General features: G+C 54.4%; 5 protein-coding genes across 6 annotated transcripts; 2 read left to right on the top strand and 3 right to left on the bottom strand.

The window, feature by feature from the left end:
* Positions 1-1,423: 1,423 nt before the first annotated feature.
* On the bottom strand, positions 1,424-2,826 carry WDR83OS (WD repeat domain 83 opposite strand). Its single transcript, XM_045853332.1, has 4 exons — positions 2,669-2,826; positions 2,449-2,554; positions 1,915-2,012; positions 1,424-1,822 (listed from the first exon to the last, which is right to left on the bottom strand). Exons 1-4 carry the CDS (start codon positions 2,716-2,718, stop codon positions 1,756-1,758), a joined length of 321 nt encoding a protein of 106 aa, XP_045709288.1. The 5' UTR covers positions 2,719-2,826; the 3' UTR covers positions 1,424-1,755.
* A 55-nt stretch (positions 2,827-2,881) lies between these two features.
* Positions 2,882-7,190, top strand: WDR83 (WD repeat domain 83). Its single transcript, XM_045853331.1, has 9 exons — positions 2,882-3,187; positions 3,271-3,391; positions 3,473-3,578; positions 3,956-4,004; positions 4,093-4,219; positions 5,181-5,248; positions 5,339-5,447; positions 5,529-5,643; positions 6,885-7,190. The coding sequence occupies exons 1-9, from the start codon at positions 3,085-3,087 to the stop codon at positions 7,032-7,034; spliced, it is 948 nt and encodes a 315-aa protein (XP_045709287.1). The 5' UTR covers positions 2,882-3,084; the 3' UTR covers positions 7,035-7,190.
* On the bottom strand, positions 7,079-10,957 carry DHPS (deoxyhypusine synthase). Of its 2 annotated transcripts, none has more exons than XM_045853329.1 (9): positions 10,614-10,957; positions 9,833-9,997; positions 9,465-9,586; positions 9,282-9,378; positions 9,114-9,200; positions 8,467-8,572; positions 8,290-8,393; positions 7,364-7,489; positions 7,079-7,283 (listed from the first exon to the last, which is right to left on the bottom strand). In XM_045853329.1, the coding sequence occupies exons 1-9, from the start codon at positions 10,818-10,820 to the stop codon at positions 7,188-7,190; spliced, it is 1,110 nt and encodes a 369-aa protein (XP_045709285.1). In that variant the 5' UTR covers positions 10,821-10,957; the 3' UTR covers positions 7,079-7,187. The 2 variants fall into 2 exon arrangements, with proteins under 2 accessions (XP_045709285.1, XP_045709286.1); XM_045853330.1 differs by having other exon boundaries at positions 8,491-8,572.
* A 1,802-nt stretch (positions 10,958-12,759) lies between these two features.
* GNG14 (G protein subunit gamma 14) lies at positions 12,760-14,198 on the top strand. Its single transcript, XM_045853412.1, has 2 exons — positions 12,760-13,912; positions 13,994-14,198. Exons 1-2 carry the CDS (start codon positions 13,796-13,798, stop codon positions 14,117-14,119), a joined length of 243 nt encoding a protein of 80 aa, XP_045709368.1. The 5' UTR covers positions 12,760-13,795; the 3' UTR covers positions 14,120-14,198.
* A 514-nt stretch (positions 14,199-14,712) lies between these two features.
* Positions 14,713-20,451, bottom strand: FBXW9 (F-box and WD repeat domain containing 9). The gene is made up of 10 exons (XM_045852931.1): positions 19,980-20,451; positions 18,671-18,810; positions 18,465-18,593; positions 16,936-17,048; positions 16,756-16,847; positions 15,747-15,895; positions 15,551-15,664; positions 15,333-15,422; positions 15,181-15,246; positions 14,713-15,099 (listed from the first exon to the last, which is right to left on the bottom strand). The coding sequence occupies exons 1-10, from the start codon at positions 20,386-20,388 to the stop codon at positions 15,025-15,027; spliced, it is 1,377 nt and encodes a 458-aa protein (XP_045708887.1). The 5' UTR covers positions 20,389-20,451; the 3' UTR covers positions 14,713-15,024.
* Positions 20,452-20,530: the final 79 nt, after the last annotated feature.

Here is a 20,530-nt window from a genome sequence, read left to right as displayed (position 1 = left end):
AATTAAACCAATACATTTAAACTAGCTTTAATATCAAATATTTTCCCAGATCATGTGATTCTGAAAAGCATTTGGGTTAGTTTCTGAATCTCTGAGAATTTTAGAATACCCAATCTTAATTTATATAAGCACTTAATTCCTTTAAACCAATTAAACATAGCTCTTTTATAAGTCAGCAATACCATTTTGAAGTAGAAAATAACACACAAACATAACACAAATATAGATACATATGAACATACAGGTGCAGAGACCTCATGGCTTCCAAAAAAGGGTGGAATCTGTTTAAAGGACCTTCCTCCCTGCTCCACCCCCTGCCTTTATCAGCCAGTCCTGATGCTAACAGAGTTCTTTTTCCAGTTTCAGTTCTTCTCTAATGTTCTAAGCCCATCTTTTGTCTCTAGGAGGGCATCTGTGACCAGCCAAACCAATCATAAGAGGGACCAGCCTACAGTAGCAACCGTAAATTTTCCTGCCTTGCTGCAGTGCAGTTCCTTAAAGATGTACATAAAAACAGTCAGCGTTTTTAGAGCATCCCTGTATTCGTATTTCAGTCCCCATGTATCTAACATACAAGCCACTCCTCCACACAGAGGTCAACAAGTTAGATTGATCCCCTTTCCCAAAGGCCATTTTTTTGGTCTCCTGGCTGGCTGGCCAATTTTTGGTACATGCAGACCCAGGGGAAAGCCCCAAGATTGAAAATCTACCTCCATAAGCAGCACAGGGTGGAGAGAGACCAATGAAAGAAGCTGCCACTCCACTCTGGTAATTAATAGTTTAAGGGAAACTGACATAGAGGTGTGTCTTAAGTGGCTGCAAGTTGAAATCAATCCCCATGATGTTTGGCAGGTGCCAATGAATTATACAGACTAAAGAGAGGAATATTCATACATACTAGTACATGAATGCTACCAGATATGAGAATTTACTTCACATGCTTGACCATGTCAGGACAACCTTTTCAAAGAACCAGCATATAGCAGGAGGCAAGAGAGGGGTGTTGACTTGTGTCAGAATAAACATCAAATACAATCACAAGGGTGCCTTACAGTAGCGTTCTCCTCCTTCTAACCCAGGTCCTGTTCTTGGGTCTGGCAGAAGTCCAATCTCTCCTCCACAGCAGGGGAAGCCTCAATCTTTCATGCCTTTCTGATTCCCTGTCTGTCCATCTAGCTTACTGACATTATCTCATTCCTTTGATAAAAAGTCAAAGCCCAGATTCCTAAGGTCAGCAAGCCATCTGCTGTGTTGTCAGAAGGGGGTCACTGTCCTATCCCCAACAGCTGACTTAAGGCAGGAAGCCTGTGAATAAGCAAGTGAACCACCAGAAGGCTCCAGACTGGGACCTCACCACAGGACTAAGTAAAGGAACTGAAGCCCTTCTAGGACAGCACCCACAATGCACAGGAGTCTCAGAGAATACCCAGAATGCAAAACTTTATTATTAACTGGTTTCAACAAGAAAATGAATGGGTACACCTAGAAACATGGCCAGGTTCTCCCCCAGCAGCAGGCAGGGTGGGAAAGGCAGGCAGGAGCAGTAGGCCCAGGGCATTCCCCTCTCTGCCCCAGCAGAAGTGGGACCAGAGGGAAAGGTCCAGGTTTCTTCCATCCAGCTGTGGACCCTGCGACTACCTCACCCAGGAGAGCTCAGGACAGCCAGCAGCTGAGGGTAGGAGGCAGAGCAGCCAAGAATCAACCCTGGAGGGAGGTGTATAGAGAGGTCCAGGATGCGACCCCTCTAGGCTGACATCACCAAGGAGGCGTCATGGGCTGAGGGTTCTGCAGATACGACATCACCACGGCAGAAATGGACAGCCTAGGACCAGAGAGAGGTGTCAGTCAGGATGAGTAAGCTTGGGTACTCCCTCCCCTTATCAGGAGTCCCTCCTTCTCCAGGCCCAGCCTCACATGAAGCTACTCATCATTTGCTTAGTGTCTTCAGAGCTCCGGGAGTTGGCGAAGCTGATGAAGGAGCAGTAGACAGCAACCCAGGCACACCACTTCAGCTGGGGAAAGGCAGGTGGATGACCAGGTTAGGTCAGTGGAAGACAAGGGGCATTCCCACGCACGGATTCCAACACACTGGCTCCAGCTGGTGCAGCTTGAACCTTGTCTACCGGGCCCCAGGAATTCCTCAGTCCCATCTACCCAGAGCCTACTCCAAGTACAGTTTTCCCTCAGGCCTAAAAAGACTGCTGGCCTTTTACATGCTAAGGACCCCACCCTTTCTACACCATCCCTTCCAAGTCGCTTTAGAGTCTGGTCCCACCCTCACACCAACCTCCCACGTACCCACCACGACCCGGATCCCTGGTTTCCCTCACCGCCTGGCTTTCTCCGTCCAACTTACACCCTAGCCCCGCCCCCTCAGCGCCAGCCCCCACCTCGTTCCGAACCCGCCCCCGGCCTCGCAGTTGGGCGGAGATATGCAGCCCTGCCCACCTTGAGCATGAGGCCGCACATGCTGAAAATCATGCCGAGCAGGTTCATGTAGTCCGGCGTCGGGTCATCCAAAGCCGGGTTACATTCGCTCGGCGGAGGCTTGTACCTGCGGCACGATCGAGGTCAAAGGCACTCGTGTCCCGCCCCCAGGATGAACAAGCGCTTCCCTAGGTTCCGACCCACAACCCGAACCACTTTCCCATGACGCCAGGGTCCTCACCTCAGCACTTTATTCGGTCTCCGTGGGTCAGACATATTGTTCGTAGACATAACGAGGCGGAGATCGCGCCTCTTCCGCTGCGGGAGTTGCCCTTTCCGGCGCGGAAACGGAGGGTAGTTTTTACAGTAACACCCGCAGCCCTCGCGCTTCTGTTCCTATCGGCGGGAGGCCAGGACTCCTCCAGTCAGAAGACAGAATTAGAAGAAGCCAACAATGTTTATTGGAAGCAGGAAATAAGGGAAGAAACCTTGAACCTAGTGTCAGCCTTCCGTATTTCCAACATTATCTCCAAAAAGCCAAAGTGGGGAACAGGAAGTAGTCCACGGAGGGCAATAATAAAGTTACAACCAAGTGAGTAAGGTTGGGAAACCTTAGTACTGACCGATATAAGGCTGCGAGAAAGGGATCCCAGAGCTATGTCTTTCCCGGAGCCAAAGCTGCGGGGCCCGGAGCTGCCTCAGAAACGGTTGAAGACGCTAGACTGCGGGCAGGGAGCAGTGCGAGCCGTGCGCTTTAATGGTGAGCACCGTCACCTTCATTCCGACTCTGCCTCCCGCTTCCTGAGGTTAGCTGCCCAGTAACCCTCGCGTGCTGTTCCCCAGTGGATGGCAATTACTGCCTGACTTGCGGCAGCGACAAGACCCTGAAGCTGTGGAACCCTCTACGGGGGACACTGCTGCGGACGTACAGCGGCCACGGCTACGAGGTGCTGGACGCAGCCAGGTGAGCCGGGGCCAGGCCGGGATGGGGACGTTGGGGCGGGGATCGGAGGTCGACGCTGACCTCCCTTCCTCTGCCCTCTAGTTCCTTTGACAATAGCAATCTCTGCTCCGGCGGCGGGGACAAAGCGGTGGTGCTGTGGGATGTGGCATCGGGGCAAGTCGTGCGTAAATTCCGGGGTCACGCAGGGGTGAGTGCAAGCAAAAAGAGCCCTCATTAGAGCATGGATGGTGATACGTATGCCACCCCCATTACAAGGCATTCACCAAGCCTCATAGTGGTGAAACCTTTCACCTCCCCTACTTCTAGCTTTTGTCCTCACTTTAATCTGCACTGGGAACCCTGCCTTTATCTCGGTCCTCCAAAGTCCAGCCTTCAGTATTCCCACCATTATCTACAAAAAGCCAAAACTTTGAGCCCGGAAGTGGGAAACAGTAGTCCACGGAGGACAATAATACGGTTACACCCAAGCGAGTAAGGCTCCAAAACCTTTGTACAGACCGGTATAAGACAGAGAGGGGATCCCGGAGCAGTATCTTTGTCTGAGTGGCGTTTTCTGTTTCTTAGAAGGTAAACACGGTACAGTTTAATGAAGAAGCCACGGTCATCCTGTCCGGTAAGTGTAATTAGTGCCTACGCAGAGGAGCCTAGGGTGCTCCCCCTGACTCCCCAAATCTGACCTCACTTTCACACCGGCCTCACAGGCTCTATTGATTCCACTATCCGTTGCTGGGACTGCCGTTCTCGGAGGCCTGACCCTGTACAGAAGCTGGACGAAGCCAAGGATGGTGTATCCAGTGTGAAGATGTCAGACCATGAGGTTCTGGGAGGGTGAGTGGAACCAGGGCATTACCCTTCCTCAGGTGCCCCTGAGGATTATAGCCGCCTCTGTCCTTAGATTAATGTGTACTCTCCTCACTGTGGTGCCCAGGGCCCTGTGTAGTCTGGTCCCTACTGACCTCTCAACTTTTATTCCCAGCTTCCTTTCAAGTAAATATGCCAAACATGCTCCCACCCCAGGAGCTTTGCAATTGCTCTTTCTCTGCCTGGACTGCCCTTTTACTACTTACTCCAAGTGTATTTAGGTACTTCCTGTGGGCCACTCTTTTTTGTCAATGAGCAATATAGCAGTGAATAAGACAGGGAAATAAGGAAAAATCCCTGCCCTTATAGGATTCATATTCTAGCTGCAGAAAACAGTTAAAAATAAATAAACAAACAGTTCCCATGCCGGGCTGCTCAAGTGTTACCACAACCCAAGGGAATGCCATTCCCCAGTGGAGGGAGTTCAGGCTGCCCAGCCTGTTGACTAGTCTTGTCATCACACATCTCCCCTTCAACCCCAAAAGGTTGGCTTCCGCTTGTCCTTCAAGTCCCAGTTCAGATGTCACCCTCCTTGGGGAGGCCTTCATAGGTTACCCTCAGTGAGGCTCCAGAAATTTCTCCTGACTTCACTGAAGCTGTGTCCCAAGCCTGCCCTTCCCACTACAACATCTGGCCCAAAGAGGATGCTCAGTACATATCAGAAACAGATGGAGTAATTCCTGATTGGCCCCTGGGTCTGAATCTCAAAGCCAATGCCCCAGAAGTCCATTCATGCATTCATTTAAATGCATGTTTTCCATGGCCATCCCTGAGAGGGAGTATGACAGTGAGGGAGGTGTGGGAAAGACAGGCTCAGTCATGTCTTTAGGGCCCTGGCCAGGTAGAAGGGTATGGTAACACTGAGCTTCTAGAGCCATGGACCACTGGCCTCAGTTGAGGCTTCATCGGGATCCACCCTGTCTTACAGCTCTGTGGATGGTCGGCTGAGGCGCTATGACCTAAGGATGGGTCAGCTCTTCTCAGACTACGTGGGCAGTGAGTATGGCCAGGCTGTTGGGGGTGCGGGAGAGGTAGGGGCAGCAAAGGGGGCCCCAGCCTCATCTGCCTGCCCACCCCTCCCCCCAGGCCCCATCACTTGCACCTGCTTCAGCCGGGATGGGCAGTGCACCCTGGTGTCCAGCCTGGACTCCACATTGAGACTTCTAGACAAGGACACAGGGGAGCTGCTAGGGCAGTGAGTGCTTCGGGTATAGGGCCCCTCCCCCCACCTCTGCCCTTGGTAAGTCCCAAGCCCACTGATCCCACCTACCCCCAGGTACATGGGCCATAAGAACCAGGAGTACAAGCTGGACTGCTGCCTGAGCGAGCGTGACACACATGTGGTCAGCTGCTCCGAGGACGGGAAGGTGTTCTTTTGGGACCTGGTGGAGGTGAGCCTCCCCACTTCCACACTGCACCAGAGCACCTGCCCAGTCCCCACTTTGTCCTTACCTCAGTCACTCCCAGACCTGAAAAAGGGAATGCTATTAGAACCAAGGGCTGGAAGGAATGAGTGAGAAGACAAGAAGGGCCTTCCTGGCAAAGAACAATGTGCTAAGGCTTGGAGGTATGGCACACATTCGTCAGGAAATAGAAGCACTTTAGGATGGCAGTGGTAGCAGTGGGATCCAAGTCAGGCAGGGGCCACCAGTGCCAGGCTGACCTACAGGGACTGGCCCTGAGGGAGGGGGAGCCAATGGTGGCGACTGATCCTAGGGTAGATGAGCCCCATCCTGATGCATCCCAGCCTGGTGGTGGCATGGGGCTGAGAACACACTGGCTGGACTTAATGGAGTGAGGGCTGGAGAGCCTCCTGGAAGGAGATATGGGTACTGGGGATTGTTGGCCAGGGAATGCAAGTTCCCTAAGAGGATGGAGGGAACTGGGGGACCCTGGGGACTCAATGGGCCAGCTCTCACTCAGGGAGCTACGAAAATGCCAGCATTCTTGAGGGTCCAGTACACCAGAGGTCACAACAAAGGAAGGGCACATGAGAGGGAACATTTTAAGGTAAAAACAGAAACTGTGGCCTGCTTAAGAGACTGTGTATGTGGAACTGTGTCTGCAGGTTGATGAAGGAAGTGCAGGCACTGGTGTTGCCAAGTGGTCGGGCAGATCCCCCGTGGTAGGGGTGGAGGGAAGCTCAAAGCCAGACACAACTGGCTTACAGCACAGTCATGGCCGTGAAGATGGAAAGAATGGGTGGCCTCTGGACATCGACTATAGGCAGAACCAAGAAGATTTACTGATAAAGGCATGTGAGGTGTGGAAAAGACTCTCAAGGGTTTGGCCTGAGCACCTGGGAGTACAGGGCCACTAAGGGGCTCATTTTTGGGCAGACCAGGTTTACAGTGACTAGAAAGCCACTAGAACAGGGGTGTCAAACTTATTTTCACTGGGGGCCACATCAGCCTCATGATTGCCTTCAAAGGGCCAAATGTAATTTTAGGACTGTATAAATGTAACTACTCCTTAACTAGAGGCAAGGATCTTGGCACTGCCGCCTAGAAACAAGGTGCCAGGCCAAATTCAGCCCAAGGGCCTTGTGTTTTGACACCTGTGCACTAGAAGCAGGTGGCAGAAGATCGGGGTGGAGAGGCTCACTGATAACTGCTCCCCTCTTGTTCTACAGGGTGTCTTGGCACTGGCCTTGCAAGTGGGTCCTGGTGTGGTGCAGTCACTGACCTACCACCCAACAGAGCCCTGCCTGCTGACTGCCATGGGGGGCAACATCCATTACTGGCGGGAAGAGGCCTATGAAGCTGAGGGTGCTACTGGTTGAAGCCAGGGAACCTACTACCACCAAGAACACACACAGATGCAGACTCTGGACCACTGGGACCATTTATTATGGATGTGCCATGAACCAAGGAATGGAGAAGAGGCTGGGTCTACTAACTAATAAATGGCAGGGGGCCCTCCCTGGGGTCACAGCTCAGTCCTTGTTCTTCTCATGCATGAAGGCATCTGCCTTCTGAGCAAAGGTCTCAGCCACAAGCAGGGGGAAGACCAGGGAGGCATCAGCACAGACCTGCAGAAGGGACTGAGTTAACTATGGGGCCCAAAGCAGCAGTTTGGGGACTGCACCCCAGCCAGCTGGCTGGCCCTCACCTTGACAGGCTGTGCATCCACCCGGATCTTGCCCCAAGAGACAGCTTCATCTGGCTGGGCACCAGAGTCGGAGCCATCAAATTCCTGGGCCGTGTTGATGTAGACAGCATAGTCAGCCCCATTCCGCTGTGGGAAGGGGCAGGGTAAGGCGGTCAGCCAGTCAAAGGAAACAGGGCACTGCAGCTAGGGAGGCTGAGCCATGTGTCCTAAAATAATCAGGAGGGCCCTTTGGTGGCCCCTCCCTTGCAAGTAGGGGCCCTAAGTGAACACCTGGGCAGTGAGGGGTTGGAGGGTTACTGGGGAAATAATGAGCAGTGTTTCCCCAGACCCACCTCTAGGTAGCAACAACCCTCCCACATCCGCTCACCAACTCTTACCTTCAGAAGATGCCTGAACCCAACCACCTTCCCCACCTTGGCCCCCATCCTGGTCCTGGACTCATCTGTTCCCCCTACAGCAGCTTGAGGGCTCTGAGCCCTCAAGGCGCTGCAAGACTTGCCTGCTACCTCCTCACCTTACCCCCCACTCTCCCTTTCATAGGCATCCTAGCTGTTCCTTGACTTACTTTAAGCACCTGAGAGCCTTTGCACAGGCTGTTCCCTCTGCCAGGAACCCCTCCTCCAGACAACCACATGACTCACGGGAGGCACCTACTCACAGGTCACATTCCCCAGAAAGGCTTCCCTTTTTTGAAGTGCCCCTTTTTACCATCTTACCATCACTCATTTTTCTCCAAGGCAATGATTGTCACCTACTTGTTGTCTCACAAAACTTAAACATCAGTCCCAGGAAAGCAGGAATCCTGGCCTGTTTAGTACATGTCTGTGTCTCCAGCACATGGCATAGACCAAGCATACAGACATCTCTGCATAGCAGGCCTAAGTGCCACCCCCACACTAAGGACCAGGTGCTCTGTCCCCACTCACCATGAGGTTGGCATTTGCAATGTGGTGCTTGATCACACCCCCACCTAGGATGATCATGCCAGAGCGCTTGGCAAAGATGGCCTGGGTGTTGATGAGTCTCAGGTCTGGGGAAGAGCACTGTGGTCAGGCCCCAGACCCAGCCAGCCATCCTCCCCCACTCTGGCCCCAGCGCCTCACCCTCCACGATGTCCAGGACCAGACCTGGGTTCTTGTAGGAATGGAAAAAGATCATGTCGCCCAGCGAACCATCTGTGAGCGCTGGGCTCAATACAGGGATGTGGTTCTGAGGAAGAACAAGACAAGACAGTAGCAGGAGTCAGAACCTGGTGAGAGTAGCCTGGTCCCCATTCTGGCAGCATTTCCTCTCTGCCGGATGCTAGGCAGGGTGTTTAACTTTTCTGGGCTTCGGTTTCCTTCACTGTAAAATGATGGTACCAACAGTACCTCCCTCACAGATGAGGCCGCATACATAGGAAGATTCACACAAAACACAGGGCCATGTGTGGCATATAAAGAATGGCAGCTCCTGTTATTTTTCCAGTTGCTGGATCTCACTGCCTCTGAGAAGCAGGGGACCCTACAACAGGCCCCCGGGTGGGGGTGGGGGGTTGCTAAGCACTGCCCTAACTGCTCCAGATGGTCCAGGAGTAAAGCCAGGATATGAGGGGCACACTCAATAGCTGTGTGACCTCAGACAAACTGCCTAACCTCTCTGAAATGCCTCATTTCAGAGTGCAGGTGATGAGAACAGTACAGATTCCCCAGGCAACCGTGAAAATGGAACAAGTTAACATGGGCATCTTTGCCCCCACCCAACCGCTCACCTTCTGGGCCCAGTAATACACTGACTCTGGGTTGTTGATCTCCTTGCCAAGCCGGGCGATCATTTTGGAAGGTGTCCACTTCACACCCTAGGAGGGGATATCAGCTGCAGCCAGCAGTGCCCTCCCTGACTGGCACCATGCTGGCCCCCCAGAATATTTCAGCCCCACCTCTGTGTTCTGCTCCAGCACCATCTGGTCCAGAATGGGCATCAGCCAGTCTTCAAACTTGCAGTAATTGTCATTGGGCACCAGCAGGTTCCCAATCCTGGGCACAGGAGGCAGACAGGCATCAGACCTCAGGACCCTTGGCCCAACTCCCCTACCCCAACACCACTCAGCCCCCCCCCCCACCTGTTAATCCCGTTCTCACGTAGCTCCTTCCCCCTGAGGCTGAACTCGCCCAGGTATGTGGGCGCCAGGCACTTGATGAGATCCTCCTCCACGCCCCCTGCCGTAGTCACCAAGACATCCACCTGCAGCCACAGGCAGTGCGGTTGGCCCAGAAAGAAGGGCCTTGCCCTCATTCCGGGCAGGACTTCTAACTCCCAACCCTCATCTAGTAACTTTGCAGGAAGCTCTGCTGCTAAACAAAACTCAACCCTGTCCCTCTGCCTAAAACTGACCTATACATATATCTCTCTCTCTTACTAAAATGACCAATAATTTTATTGCACTTGAGATTCAAAGAGGCCAAGGCCACAGCCCCATCTGCTCCCCACCATGTTGTGCTGCACGAGATAACGGATGGTTTCACGGATGCCTGAACTGATGAGGTTGGACGTGTAGCCCAGAAAAATGGTGCAGCCAGTGAGTGGGCGATGGCTCTGAGTCAGATCTGTGTGTTGGTCTTCATCCTCTGGCAGAGGCTCCAGCTTCTTCTCTATCTATGTGTAAGAACGGGGTCAAATTAACCTCTGGATCCAAACTCCAGCCCACGTACCCCAGCGCTTTTCAGAATCAGACTCTGCCTGAGGACCTGCCCATTCAGAGAACGGGGACCACTTCTACCTGGAACCAAGGAAGGGAGACCCATGTGCAGACTCCGCCCCTTTCACAGCTCTCAGGACACACGCTCACGCTTTGCCCTTGGGAACCAGAGAGCATCTCCTTTGAAGGATCCAGTCGCCTTCCCGCTGGGAAGAGCAAATTCAAGCCCCGGCCCTAACTTAGCTCTTCTTACAATTCCTCTCTCAGCCGTACGGTCTAGCCCCAGGCCTCTCCCATTCTACCACACACACACAACCTATAACCTGCCCCCTACCTAAAATCAGTCCCCACCCCTTCTTGATACTAACTTGTCGCTGCTGGAGGAGCAACTTCCCCTCCCCAACAGAGAAACCCCCGCCACAGGTAAGCCCCACCTCCCTCCAACTATTGGATCGACCCAGCAAAGGACACGCCTCTTCTCTCAGGGAAGCCCAGCCCTTCCAAGTACAGCACCGCGTCGGTGCTACTAGAAGTCACGCCCCCTACACCCAGGAAGTCCCGCCCCGGCCTCACCATGGCGTTAACTTGCTGGACCGCGCGCCCGAAGTTGGTTGCCTGGAAACCAGTGGTGCCGAAGGCTCCCAGCAGCGCGTGGTAGTCCACGCCACGGTTGAAGTCGTAGCCCCGAACCTGAGCGCTTTCCGACGGCAGCGCCGAGCTGTGCTTTAGCACAGCGGCCAGGGCCGCCGCCGGCGCCTTCCCCTCGGAGGGACCCTCCATGCTCCTGCTGCCACGTTTTTAGATCAGAGCAGCCCCAAGCCAAGCCCCCTGTGGCCTCGAAACCCTGGAAACCCTGGCACGCGCTTCCCTATGACAGTGCAGCAAACAAGGCTCGTAAAAAAAAAAAAAAACTGGGGAGGATAGACCGGAAGTTGTTTTAGTCACATGACCTCTTCGCCGCGGTAGTTCAGGGCGTGGCTAGTACCGAAATAGGGGAGCAGCTTGGAGACATTCCTTTTCGCGTGTTCGCTCCTCACACGAAGAAAGAGCCCTACTTACCTTGCCGCCTACCGGAGACCCGCCGCGTTGCGGGGCACTTGGCCACTGGTTTCTGTCCCTTGGGGGGTAATGGCTTCTTAAACGTTGCCCTTGGACAGAATTCGAGTCATCAGGAACTGTCAGTTTCCGTCACTGAGCATCTCTCATCAAATAGATTCTTCTTTTCCGTGCCTAGAAAGTCTCCAGAGCCTCCATATGCTGCATAACCCACTGGTCTTCCCGGGGGAAGCTTTCCCTGACCTTCCTCTGGGTAAGGCATCTCCCCTGGGATCTAGGGCTGACATCTCTTTCCCTCCAGCATAACTGTGAGACCCTCAACGGTGGGGACTGTATCTCATGGGTCCTCCTATGTACAGGGTCTGGTCCAGAGAGGACCCCATTAATCATTCACTCTACATTTACGGAGTCTGTCTTGTACTATATATTGGGCTCTGTGCTAGGTACAGACTTAGCAGTGAACAAGATGTGGACCCTGCCCTCCAGGAGCCCACAGTTTGGGAAGATAGAAAGTTAACAGTGGCTTTAGTTGGAGGGACAGGTGGTTGAGGAAGGACACCAAGGAGGTGACATTTGAACCAAAGGCCCCATATGAAAGGCCCCATATGTGAACTTATGGGGGGAGGCCATTTACCCACTGCCTGCCATTGAGAGAACAGCTGGTGTAAAGGCCCTGAGGCTGGAAATGAGCCAACTTAATTGGAGAAACGGAGCATCCTTCTGGACATCCTTGAAATTCCCACTTGGATCTCAAACTCACCACCCCAGCCTTCTTTCCACCTAACCCGGATCTTGCTGTAGCCTTCCACATCTCAGCAACAGCCCTCACCGACCAGGCTAAAAACTGGGGAGTTGAGTTTGATGGCTGCCCATCTCACAACCTACACCTATTTCCCAGCACATCTGCCAAATTCTCCCTACAAAATAGGTCCCAAATCCAAGTGCTCTTCTGTCCGTTTTTTAAAACAGAGGGATAATTTCTGGGCCTCACTTAAAAATGTCACTTCCTCCAGGAGGCCTGCCCTTGTCACTCACTCTTGCCCTTACCTTGCTTGTGTTGTCTTCATAGCACTTAATACATTGTGTTTGCTCTTGTTTGTCTGACTAGAAGGGAAGCTCTGTGAGGGCAGGACTTTGTCTGGTTTCACTGCCGATCCCCTTACACTGAGCTGTGCTGGACACATATTGGGATCTCAGCAAACATAATGAATGAATGAATGAATGAACAAATGAAACAAACACAAGGGCACCAGCATGATCCACGAGGAATGAAGCAGGGAGAGGTTAATAAATGAATTCAGAGCAAGCAGAAGGTACCAGACCAGGCAGGACCTATGAGCTGTAGTAAGGAGGGCGGGTTTTATTCTAAGAGGCTGAGAAAACTCTGGAGAGTTTTAAAAAGGAAGTGAGAAACTCCACATAAGATTCACTCTCTTAACCATTTTTAGTACACAGGTCAGTGGCATTAAGCACATTCACCATGTTGTGCAACCATTACCACCGTTCACCTCCAGAACATGTGTATCTTCCTGAACTCTGTCCCTATGGAACACAAGCTCCTTATCCCCCTCCCCCCTGGGGAAAAGGTACCCACCATTTTACTTTTTGTCTCTATGATCTGGCTCCTCTAGGGACTTCATATAATGGAATCATAAATGTGTCCTTTTGTGACTGGCTTATTTCACTCAGCATAATCCCCTCAAGGTTCATCCATGTTATATTCTGAGTTATTTTTTAGCAGTTCCCACCACCTGCCTTAAACATAGGGGCAGTGGCTGTGGGAGGTCAGGAAAGACCAGGGTGAGGACAACTGCACTGGTCCAGTGAGCGAAGATGGAGTGGGACCTGTGTGAGGTGGAGAGAAGTGACCAGACTGAGGACCTAATTTGAAGGTTGATCAGCTGACTCTTAAGAAAGGATTAGATGTGGGGATACTGAATAGAGAGGGGTAAAGGAGTTTGAGATTTTAGCCAGGGCAGTTGGGTGGATGGTGGTGAAGGAAGCAGAAGGTCCAGAGGGAAAGGCAATCCAGAGCCCAGCTTTGGCCACATTAGGTCAGAGACACTAGAGAGATGGGTGGGTGAACGAAGGAGGCCAGAGGGTCCTCAGATGGATCTGAGGTCAGGGATGGGGTTGGGATGGGGCAAAGGAAGCCATCGGCATAAACGAGTGGACTGAGTCACCCAGGTTGTGCATCCCAGGCGGTGAATGTAGATGGAGAAGAGAGGCAGAGCTGCACCCAAGCCCAGGAACACTCTGCACATTGGGAGACAGAGGCTGGCAAAGGAGGGTGTTGGAGCTATTTAGCAGGGGAGCAAGCAGGTCAGTGAGAGGCGAGAGCCCCATACTCCTGCCAATGTAACTGGGCCTCCTGGGGCAGGGAACCCCTTGGCTAAGGCAGCTGCTGCTGCTGCTGTCACTGGTGACATTTCACTCCATGAGAGTCCTGCCTTCAAAGTCTCTGCAGGGGTAAAGGAGGAGGGGGCTGGAGAGGCCAGGCAGGTGGGGGAGGGAGGCAAAGCAACGCTGCAGGAGGAGACCAGCAGCCAGGAGTCTGCCAGAGTCCTCATCTGAGGTACGTGGTTCTGACAAAGGGGGAGCATCCAACCCTACCCCACGGTCCCCAGGGCACCTGGGAAGAGGTGTGGGGGCCCTTCAGGTGGCCCTCGGGCCCCAGTCTGGAGTTCAGCCTGCTTCCTATGGCCCTGCTCACCCTCCCCCAGATGTCCAGCAAGGTAGCTGCCGGCAGCGACATCGGGCAGGCCCGCCGGGCCGTGGAGCAGCTGAGGATGGAGGCCGGCATTGACCGAATGAAGGTGAGGCTGGGGGCAGGTGGACACATCTGGGGGAGGGGCCAAGGGACAGGCCAAGGTCTGGCTGACTGAGCTGGTCTACAGGTGTCCAAGGCAGCCTCTGACCTGCTGCAGTTCTGCTTGGAGCAGGCCAAGAGTGACCCGTTCCTGGTGGGCATCCCAGCTGCCACCAACCCCTTCAAGGAGAAGAAGCCTTGTGCCATCCTGTGATACTGGCCCTGAGGACCACTCAATAAACATGAAGTAAATGCTCCTCAGGGCTTGGTGGGCTGCAGTGGCGGGCAAAGGGGAGCTGCAGGCTGGCAGGGGCACCTGGCCCACTCCAGGGTCACTGCCACAGGGACACACATGCCTTGTACTCTCAACAGAAGAGCACACGCCTCTCATACCCCTCCCTGCCCCGAACCTATGGGCGCCATAGCAGATCCCCTCTCCTTCTGCACAGAAACATCCAGGGACAGTCCCTATCTACATGCCAGTGCACACCACACACATACACATCACATGTGTCCACATATCACACACACAGAGGTATCATCATAGATAGGAGGTGCCCACACCCTCCAGAATCTCCCTCTTCCTCTCTCACACACTCGGGTATGCAGTCAGTCACAGACAGGTTACAATAACAACACACACAGCCAGCCAGCCTGCCTCCCCAGGGACAGACACATGTGATCCCAGGAATGCACTCGGGTGAGCACATGTGCACCCAGACAGACACAGCAGAGGCTGCCGCGCCCCAGCCCCCCCGACACACACTCATCCCCAGCCCCCTGATCCCAAGCAGGCACCGCTCCAGGTCACAGCACCAGTATGCCAGGTTTATTTCCCCCTCGTCCTCAAGGGAGAGCAGGCATCCAAATCTTAAACAGGATCTGGGGATGGGCATCAGTTCCCTGGGTGGGCTGGAACACCAACCTCACCTTCCCTGGTTTGGGGCCCATACCAGGGACCCCACGTGGCAGTGACCTGGGGTCCTTGTGCCCTAGGCCTGTGGGGCCCAGCAGGAACAGCACCAGCAAAGGGGAGGGTACCCCCACCCCCCCGAAGAACAGAGGCCTTGCCTCAGCCTGCCGGCTGGCAGATCCACATCCACACGCACGTCTGCCTGCTCAGGCCTGCAGCCTCCAGACTTCCAATGACAGGCCCCCAGAGGCAGCCACCACCAGGTTGCCCTCAGCACAGATCTGGACGGGGACATGAAGACTCAGGGGCGCTCTGGACAGCCAGAAGGGCATGTAGGGCAGGACGTGTGGGTAGGGCCTTACCCCATTCAGCACATTGTGGTGGCTCCGGGTGCAGATAGTCCTTGGTGGATCGGTGGGCACTTGCACCTGGTAAGGGGTAACAGGCAAAGGTCAAGAGGTGTGCTCCCAGCCAGTGGGGGTGGCGTGGGAGGGGGCCTGTCCTGGGGCCTCACCCGGATGGTCTTATCGGTGGATGTGGTGTACAAGGTCCCCAGCGAGTGTTTGATCCCTGTGATCTGAGACCTGTGGCCCACGTCAAAGGACTGCAAGAAGGAGGGACAGGTTACACTCAGGCAAGGCTCTCCTAAGGCCAGCCACCCACCACCACGGAAGTCTAGAGGTAGGGAGGAGGCCCAGGAAGGATGGGACAGGGACAAGGGCCCTGGCAGACCCGGACAAGCTGGAAGCAGCCCTCCCGGTTGGCGAAGACGTGCAGCAGACCCTGGTTGTCACCGGCCCAGAGCTGGGGCTCTTTGTAGGACATGCAGAGCAGGTAGGAGTCCAGCTGTGGGAGGGACATGGGGTGGAGCAGCTCAGTCTGGGTCATGCCACAGCCGTGGTCCCTCAGGACCCTGGGGAGGGCTCACCTGCAGCCGCTGCAAGACATTGTTGGCCCGGCGGTCGAACACCACGAGCGTGTGGTCTTCACTGCCCGAGATGATGTGCCGGTCATCAGCCAACAACGCCAGCACCGCACTTGAGTGCAGCCGCCGGCTCTTCAGCAGGGCTGGGCCAACTTTGTGGATGATGGGCCAGGGGGAAGGGGGACATCAGCACCCCTCAAAGGGCCCCCGCAGCCTACCAGAGGATACAGGGCCTCCATCCTCTGTGGCAGAAGCCCTGGTCAGCTTCCCTCCCCACCCTGCAACTCATGAGTGACCCCTCTCTCTTTTCCTGCCCCACCGAATCTGGGCCTCCCAGGACCCCAGGCCTCTACCCCACCCCGCCCCCACCTCCTATCCCATCTCCCTCCTCCTGTCCCATCTGCTCTCAGTACAGACTAGAAAGGATAGTCCCAACATCAAATGCCAACCAATGCCAGCAGAGTTGCCTCCACCCCTACCACCACTCTGCTCTGCCTGGATAAGGCACGCTGGCCCTTCAGTTACACAAAATAAGAATAAAAAAGTAACAAAAGGCGTATGTGCCAGGCAATGTTTGTTCTAGGCCTTTTATATAAAATAACATTTAATCCACCAATACTGTTATTATCATCTCCTCCCATTAATCCTATGAGGCTAGAGTTGTTATTATCCAGATTTTACAGATAGGAAAACTGAAGTTCAAGCTTGACTGGGAACATACAGCTAGGGAGTGGGAGAGCCAGGACTCTCGGGGGCTGTCTACCACCCAGGGATTCTGGCTCTGAGGCCCCTCCTCTGGGTGCCCTCTATGTCCCTCAACCTGCCCAGATAGAGGTATAGCTTCCTCCACAGCGCCCCCCGTCCCCAACCACAGGCACTCTGAGTGGTTAGCATCTGCCTATGTCACTGTCACCCCAGCCATGCTATGAGGCCAAAGTGCCTCCTTCCCCAGCATGATGCTGGGGACCCTCCCAGGCAGCCCTGCTCTCCCCAATTTGGGCCCCTGGCCTACCTCTGGGGTCGTAGACTGTCACCTTCTTGTCATAGGTGCCAGTTACCAGGATGTCAGGCTGATAGGAAAGGCACAGCACAGCTGCCTTGCCCCTAGGGACACATGGAGCATGAGGTTCGGCTGTGGCCAGGCAGTGCCCTGTCCCTCCCCCCCAGCCCCCCTCCCCAGGACCCCTCACACTTTATCTCGCCAAACTGCTGCCCGTCAGCTGCTATGTCCCAGAGCTTCACCGTGCTGTCCCAGGAACCAGAGCACACTCGGTGGTCCAACGCTGCCAGTGACCACACCCAGCCCTGTAGGACCAGATCCATGTGACAGTCCTCACTTCTCAGATAAGTAAATTGAGGGTCAGAGGAGGGAGCTAATCAGCCCAAGAACACAGAGCTAGTCAGCACCATGTAGAGATTACAGCTCAAGTCTGTATGTCTGTCTGCCTGCACACACCAGGACATGCCTACCCCCCACCCAATAATATTCCTAAATCAAGTCCCCCGGGGACTCAGAACCAGCGACAGTTTGAGGCCACATGACAACATGATTAAGAATGGGTTAAGTGCCAGCCTGCGAACCAAAGGGTTTGATTCCCAGTCTAGGGCACATGCCTGGGTTGCAGGCCAGGTCCCCAGTAGGAGGCGTTTGAGAGGCAACCACACATTGACATTTCTCTCCTTCTCTTTCTCCCTCCCTTCCCCTCTCTCTAAAAATAAATAAAATAAAATCTTTTTAAAAAATGGGGCCTCCATCCCTGGCCAGGTAGCTCAGTTGGTTAGAGTGTTGTCCTGACACACCAAGGTTGCAGGTTTGATCCCATCAGGACATATACAAGAATCAATTAATGAACACATCAATAAATGGAACAACAAATTGATGTTTGTTTCTCTTTCTCTCTTTTTCCCACCCCTTTCCTCTCTTTCTCTCTCTCTAAAAATCAATTTTTTTAGCCCTGGCTGGCGTAGCTCAGTGGATTGAGCACGGGATGTGAACCAAAGTGTTGCAGGTTTGATTCCCAGTCAGGGTACATGCCTGGGTTGTAGGCCATGACCCCCAGCAACCACACACTGATGTTTCTCTCTCTCTTTCTCCCGCCCTTCCCTCTCTAAAAATAAATAAATATTAAAAAATCAATTTTTTAAAAAAGTCCCTGTCTCAGGAGATAATATGCACAGACTGACATTCCCCACCAAACCCACTGAGGAGAATACTGTATGGTGTCCTGTTCTACAAATGAAGGCACAGACAGGTTGCATTTCTCACCCAAGGTCACCCAAGGTCACCCAACCAGGAAGCAACAGGGTGGGGATTTGAACCCAGCAGCCTGGCTCCAAGGCCTAGACCACCTCACTGACTGGTAGAGGTGCTGCTCCACTGCTGCCTCACATAAGATGACAGTCATTCTCAGAGCTGTCTGACCCCCAAGGGCAGCCTCCTCACGCTCTGCCCTGGGCCTCTCGAGGCCTCCTGACATCTGTTGAGTACCTACTGTGTGTCCGAGTCTGAGTGAAGCTCTTAATGCCTGTTCATCTCATTCATCCTCATCCTTTCTGACCACTGGACAGAAGTAGAAACTGAGATCTAGAGAAGTCATCAATCTCATCCCAAAATCACACTAACGGCAGCAGAATAAGGTTTTAATCCATGAGGTCTGGTGTCAACACCTGCACCCTTGGTGATGGCAACGTACCCAGGCTTTATGCTTTCTACATCCTCACCTTGTGAGTGCTGTTCGTCTGGGTGCCCAGGGCCTTGACCAGAACCCGGCTGGGTTCCACCCCGAGCTGCCGCAGGTCCCACAGGTTGACATTTCGATCTCGGGAGCCTGACAGACACAGCGTCCCACCCTGGGAGGGGAGTGAGGTGATACTGTCAGGGTTACCCTGACCCACCCCTGCCTGGCCCCTCACCAAACCCATCTCACCTGGAGCAGCAGCACTGAGTCAATGGACGCAAAGTGCCCATCAGCCAGGCAGAAGTACTCAGCCCAGCACCCATCCTCCGCCCAGCGTGACAAGTGCTGCTCCAGCTCAATGCAGGCGGCTGGCCAGTCAAAGTCCTCCTCTGTGGGAACCATGAGCAGGGTCTTAGGTGGGTGGGAATCCTGCTACCCACACCAGCTCTCCAAGCTCACCTCTGGTTCCCAGGGAACCCAACCAGCCCTGGACTTGGAGAAACCCCCCATCTGGATCCCTCACCCCAACCCAAGGAGGCCCAGGCTCTAGCTTTGGGACCACTGCCCCATCCACCTTCAAAGCAGGTCTAGGACTGGAAGCAGGTCCAGTTTCCCAGTTTCTGGAAATTGGAGCCTCAAGACCACCTTCCCAGGCCTCATCCTCAACCCAACTCTGGGGGATTGCAGCCTCAGAACGTTCAAGTTTTTCCTCACCCCTGGCTAATCCCTCAGGCTGGGTACAGGAGCTAGGACTTTCTGCCTCAGCCATCTGAACCAGACCCAGGAGAGTGTTTCTCAAACTACTATCTATAAACCTGGGAGACTTATCAAGATGCAGAATCTAAGCCCCAGGTGTAGAGACTCAGTGACATGGATGGAGCCCAAGCATCTATGTTTATCAAGTTATTCAGGAGAGTCCCATCACTTCAAGGTGACCAAGCTGTCTTATCCCCCAGGGACCAATGACCTTGGGAACTGGAGGAAGCCCCTGCTTAAGATCCCAGGCTGGACCCTGGGCTTGAGGATCTGTGATTGCTGGCATCAGGGATTCCAACCTCTAAACCTTACCTTTGGCTCAAGAGTTGCAGGCTCTGGACCAGAGCCACTGCCTCACCCCCACTTAGGTCAGGACTCTAGGGGTGAGGGGCTTTGGCATCACCAGTTGCTGCTTCCGCATTTAGACCCAAAACCTAAGGATTCTGTGGTTTACTCTGAGCCCCAAGCAGATTCCAACAGCCTGAGACTTTTAAGTCCCCGTGTCAGCCCCCTGGCAGGGTTCAGGGCCTTTGTATCACCACTAGAACCCAAGCCTGAGGCTCACTGGATCCTCAGTTCAAGGGACCCCAGGCCCCAGGTAGGATTTCACAGCTTCAGGACTCCCCTCGTGTCTACCTTGTGATCCACTCAGAATTCAGGGACTTTGGCACCACCTCAGGCTCTACCCAAGTCTGGACAGCCAGGAAGTCTGCCCTAGGGGCTGTCCTCACAGCACCTCAGATTCCCCCTCCCCGGCCCAAGCCTAACCTGGGCCGGTTACCCTGGCCCAGGGAATGCGCACCTTCCACCACTGGATAGGGGGCGCGAAGGCGGCGCTGCGCGCGTAGTCTCCAGGTGACTCGGTCACGCACAAGGTCGCGCAGCGCGTGGCACACGCGCGGCAGGACGTGGAGCACGAGGCGAGCATCCAGGTAGGCACAGATCTCGAGCAGCAGCTCCGGGGGAAGGCTCAGAAGGCCCGGGACCCCCACGGTAGGGCCCTTAGACCCCGCCCGTGGCTCCAGAGCGACCGGGGACGCGGCGGGTGCGGAGAGCACAGGGGTACGCAGGGGGGCCAGCCCGAGTTTCGGAGGACTGAGCACGCGGGCCACGTAAGCCTCAGCCTGCGCGTCTGGGTCGGGCTCCGGCTCTGGGTCCGAGTCATCGTCCCAGGAACTGGGATCGTCGCAGAGCTCTGGGGACAGCTCCATGGCGACCGAGTGGGCGCGGCCCGCAGCCTGGTCTGCTGCGCGCCCGCGTCCTGTCTCCTAGGCAGCGCGAGGGCAGGTTCGGCTCTGCCTGATGACGTTAAAGCATCGGCGGAAGTAAGGGGCTGAGCGGAAATCCGCAGGG

This window comes from Phyllostomus hastatus, unplaced genomic scaffold (assembly GCF_019186645.2).
Source record: "Phyllostomus hastatus isolate PE091 unplaced genomic scaffold, TTU_PhHast_1.1 phas_contig_98, whole genome shotgun sequence".
Classification (NCBI taxonomy): Eukaryota; Metazoa; Chordata; class Mammalia; order Chiroptera; family Phyllostomidae; genus Phyllostomus; species Phyllostomus hastatus.
This window is presented reverse-complemented; position numbering and strand designations above follow the sequence as displayed.

What these genes read in the sequence shown, in the direction of transcription:
- FBXW9 (XM_045852931.1), bottom strand. Translation starts at nt 20,388, where the DNA reads ATGGAGCTGTCCCCAGAGCTCTGCGACGATCCCAGTTCCTGGGACGAT. An exon ending in CAGCAGTTTGGCGAGATAAA is followed by an intron (nt 16,848 to 16,935) that starts GTGTGAGGGGTC and finishes ATGTGTCCCTAG; the next exon opens with GGGCAAGGCAGCTGTGCTGT. An exon ending in CCACCGATAAGACCATCCGG is followed by an intron (nt 15,247 to 15,332) that starts GTGAGGCCCCAG and finishes ACCCCTTACCAG; the next exon opens with GTGCAAGTGCCCACCGATCC.
- GNG14 (XM_045853412.1), top strand. Translation starts at nt 13,796, where the DNA reads ATGGCCCTGCTCACCCTCCCCCAGATGTCCAGCAAGGTAGCTGCCGGC. An exon ending in CCGGCATTGACCGAATGAAG is followed by an intron (nt 13,913 to 13,993) that starts GTGAGGCTGGGG and finishes GCTGGTCTACAG; the next exon opens with GTGTCCAAGGCAGCCTCTGA.
- WDR83 (XM_045853331.1), top strand. Translation starts at nt 3,085, where the DNA reads ATGTCTTTCCCGGAGCCAAAGCTGCGGGGCCCGGAGCTGCCTCAGAAA. An exon ending in GCGAGCCGTGCGCTTTAATG is followed by an intron (nt 3,188 to 3,270) that starts GTGAGCACCGTC and finishes GCTGTTCCCCAG; the next exon opens with TGGATGGCAATTACTGCCTG. An exon ending in AATTCCGGGGTCACGCAGGG is followed by an intron (nt 3,579 to 3,955) that starts GTGAGTGCAAGC and finishes TCTGTTTCTTAG; the next exon opens with AAGGTAAACACGGTACAGTT.
- DHPS (XM_045853329.1), bottom strand. Translation starts at nt 10,820, where the DNA reads ATGGAGGGTCCCTCCGAGGGGAAGGCGCCGGCGGCGGCCCTGGCCGCT. An exon ending in TTGCAAATGCCAACCTCATG is followed by an intron (nt 7,490 to 8,289) that starts GTGAGTGGGGAC and finishes CCCTTCCCACAG; the next exon opens with CGGAATGGGGCTGACTATGC. An exon ending in TGGATGCACAGCCTGTCAAG is followed by an intron (nt 7,284 to 7,363) that starts GTGAGGGCCAGC and finishes TCCCTTCTGCAG; the next exon opens with GTCTGTGCTGATGCCTCCCT.
- WDR83OS (XM_045853332.1), bottom strand. Translation starts at nt 2,718, where the DNA reads ATGTCTACGAACAATATGTCTGACCCACGGAGACCGAATAAAGTGCTG. An exon ending in AGACCGAATAAAGTGCTGAG is followed by an intron (nt 2,555 to 2,668) that starts GTGAGGACCCTG and finishes ATCGTGCCGCAG; the next exon opens with GTACAAGCCTCCGCCGAGCG. An exon ending in CAAATGATGAGTAGCTTCAT is followed by an intron (nt 1,823 to 1,914) that starts GTGAGGCTGGGC and finishes CTCTGGTCCTAG; the next exon opens with GCTGTCCATTTCTGCCGTGG.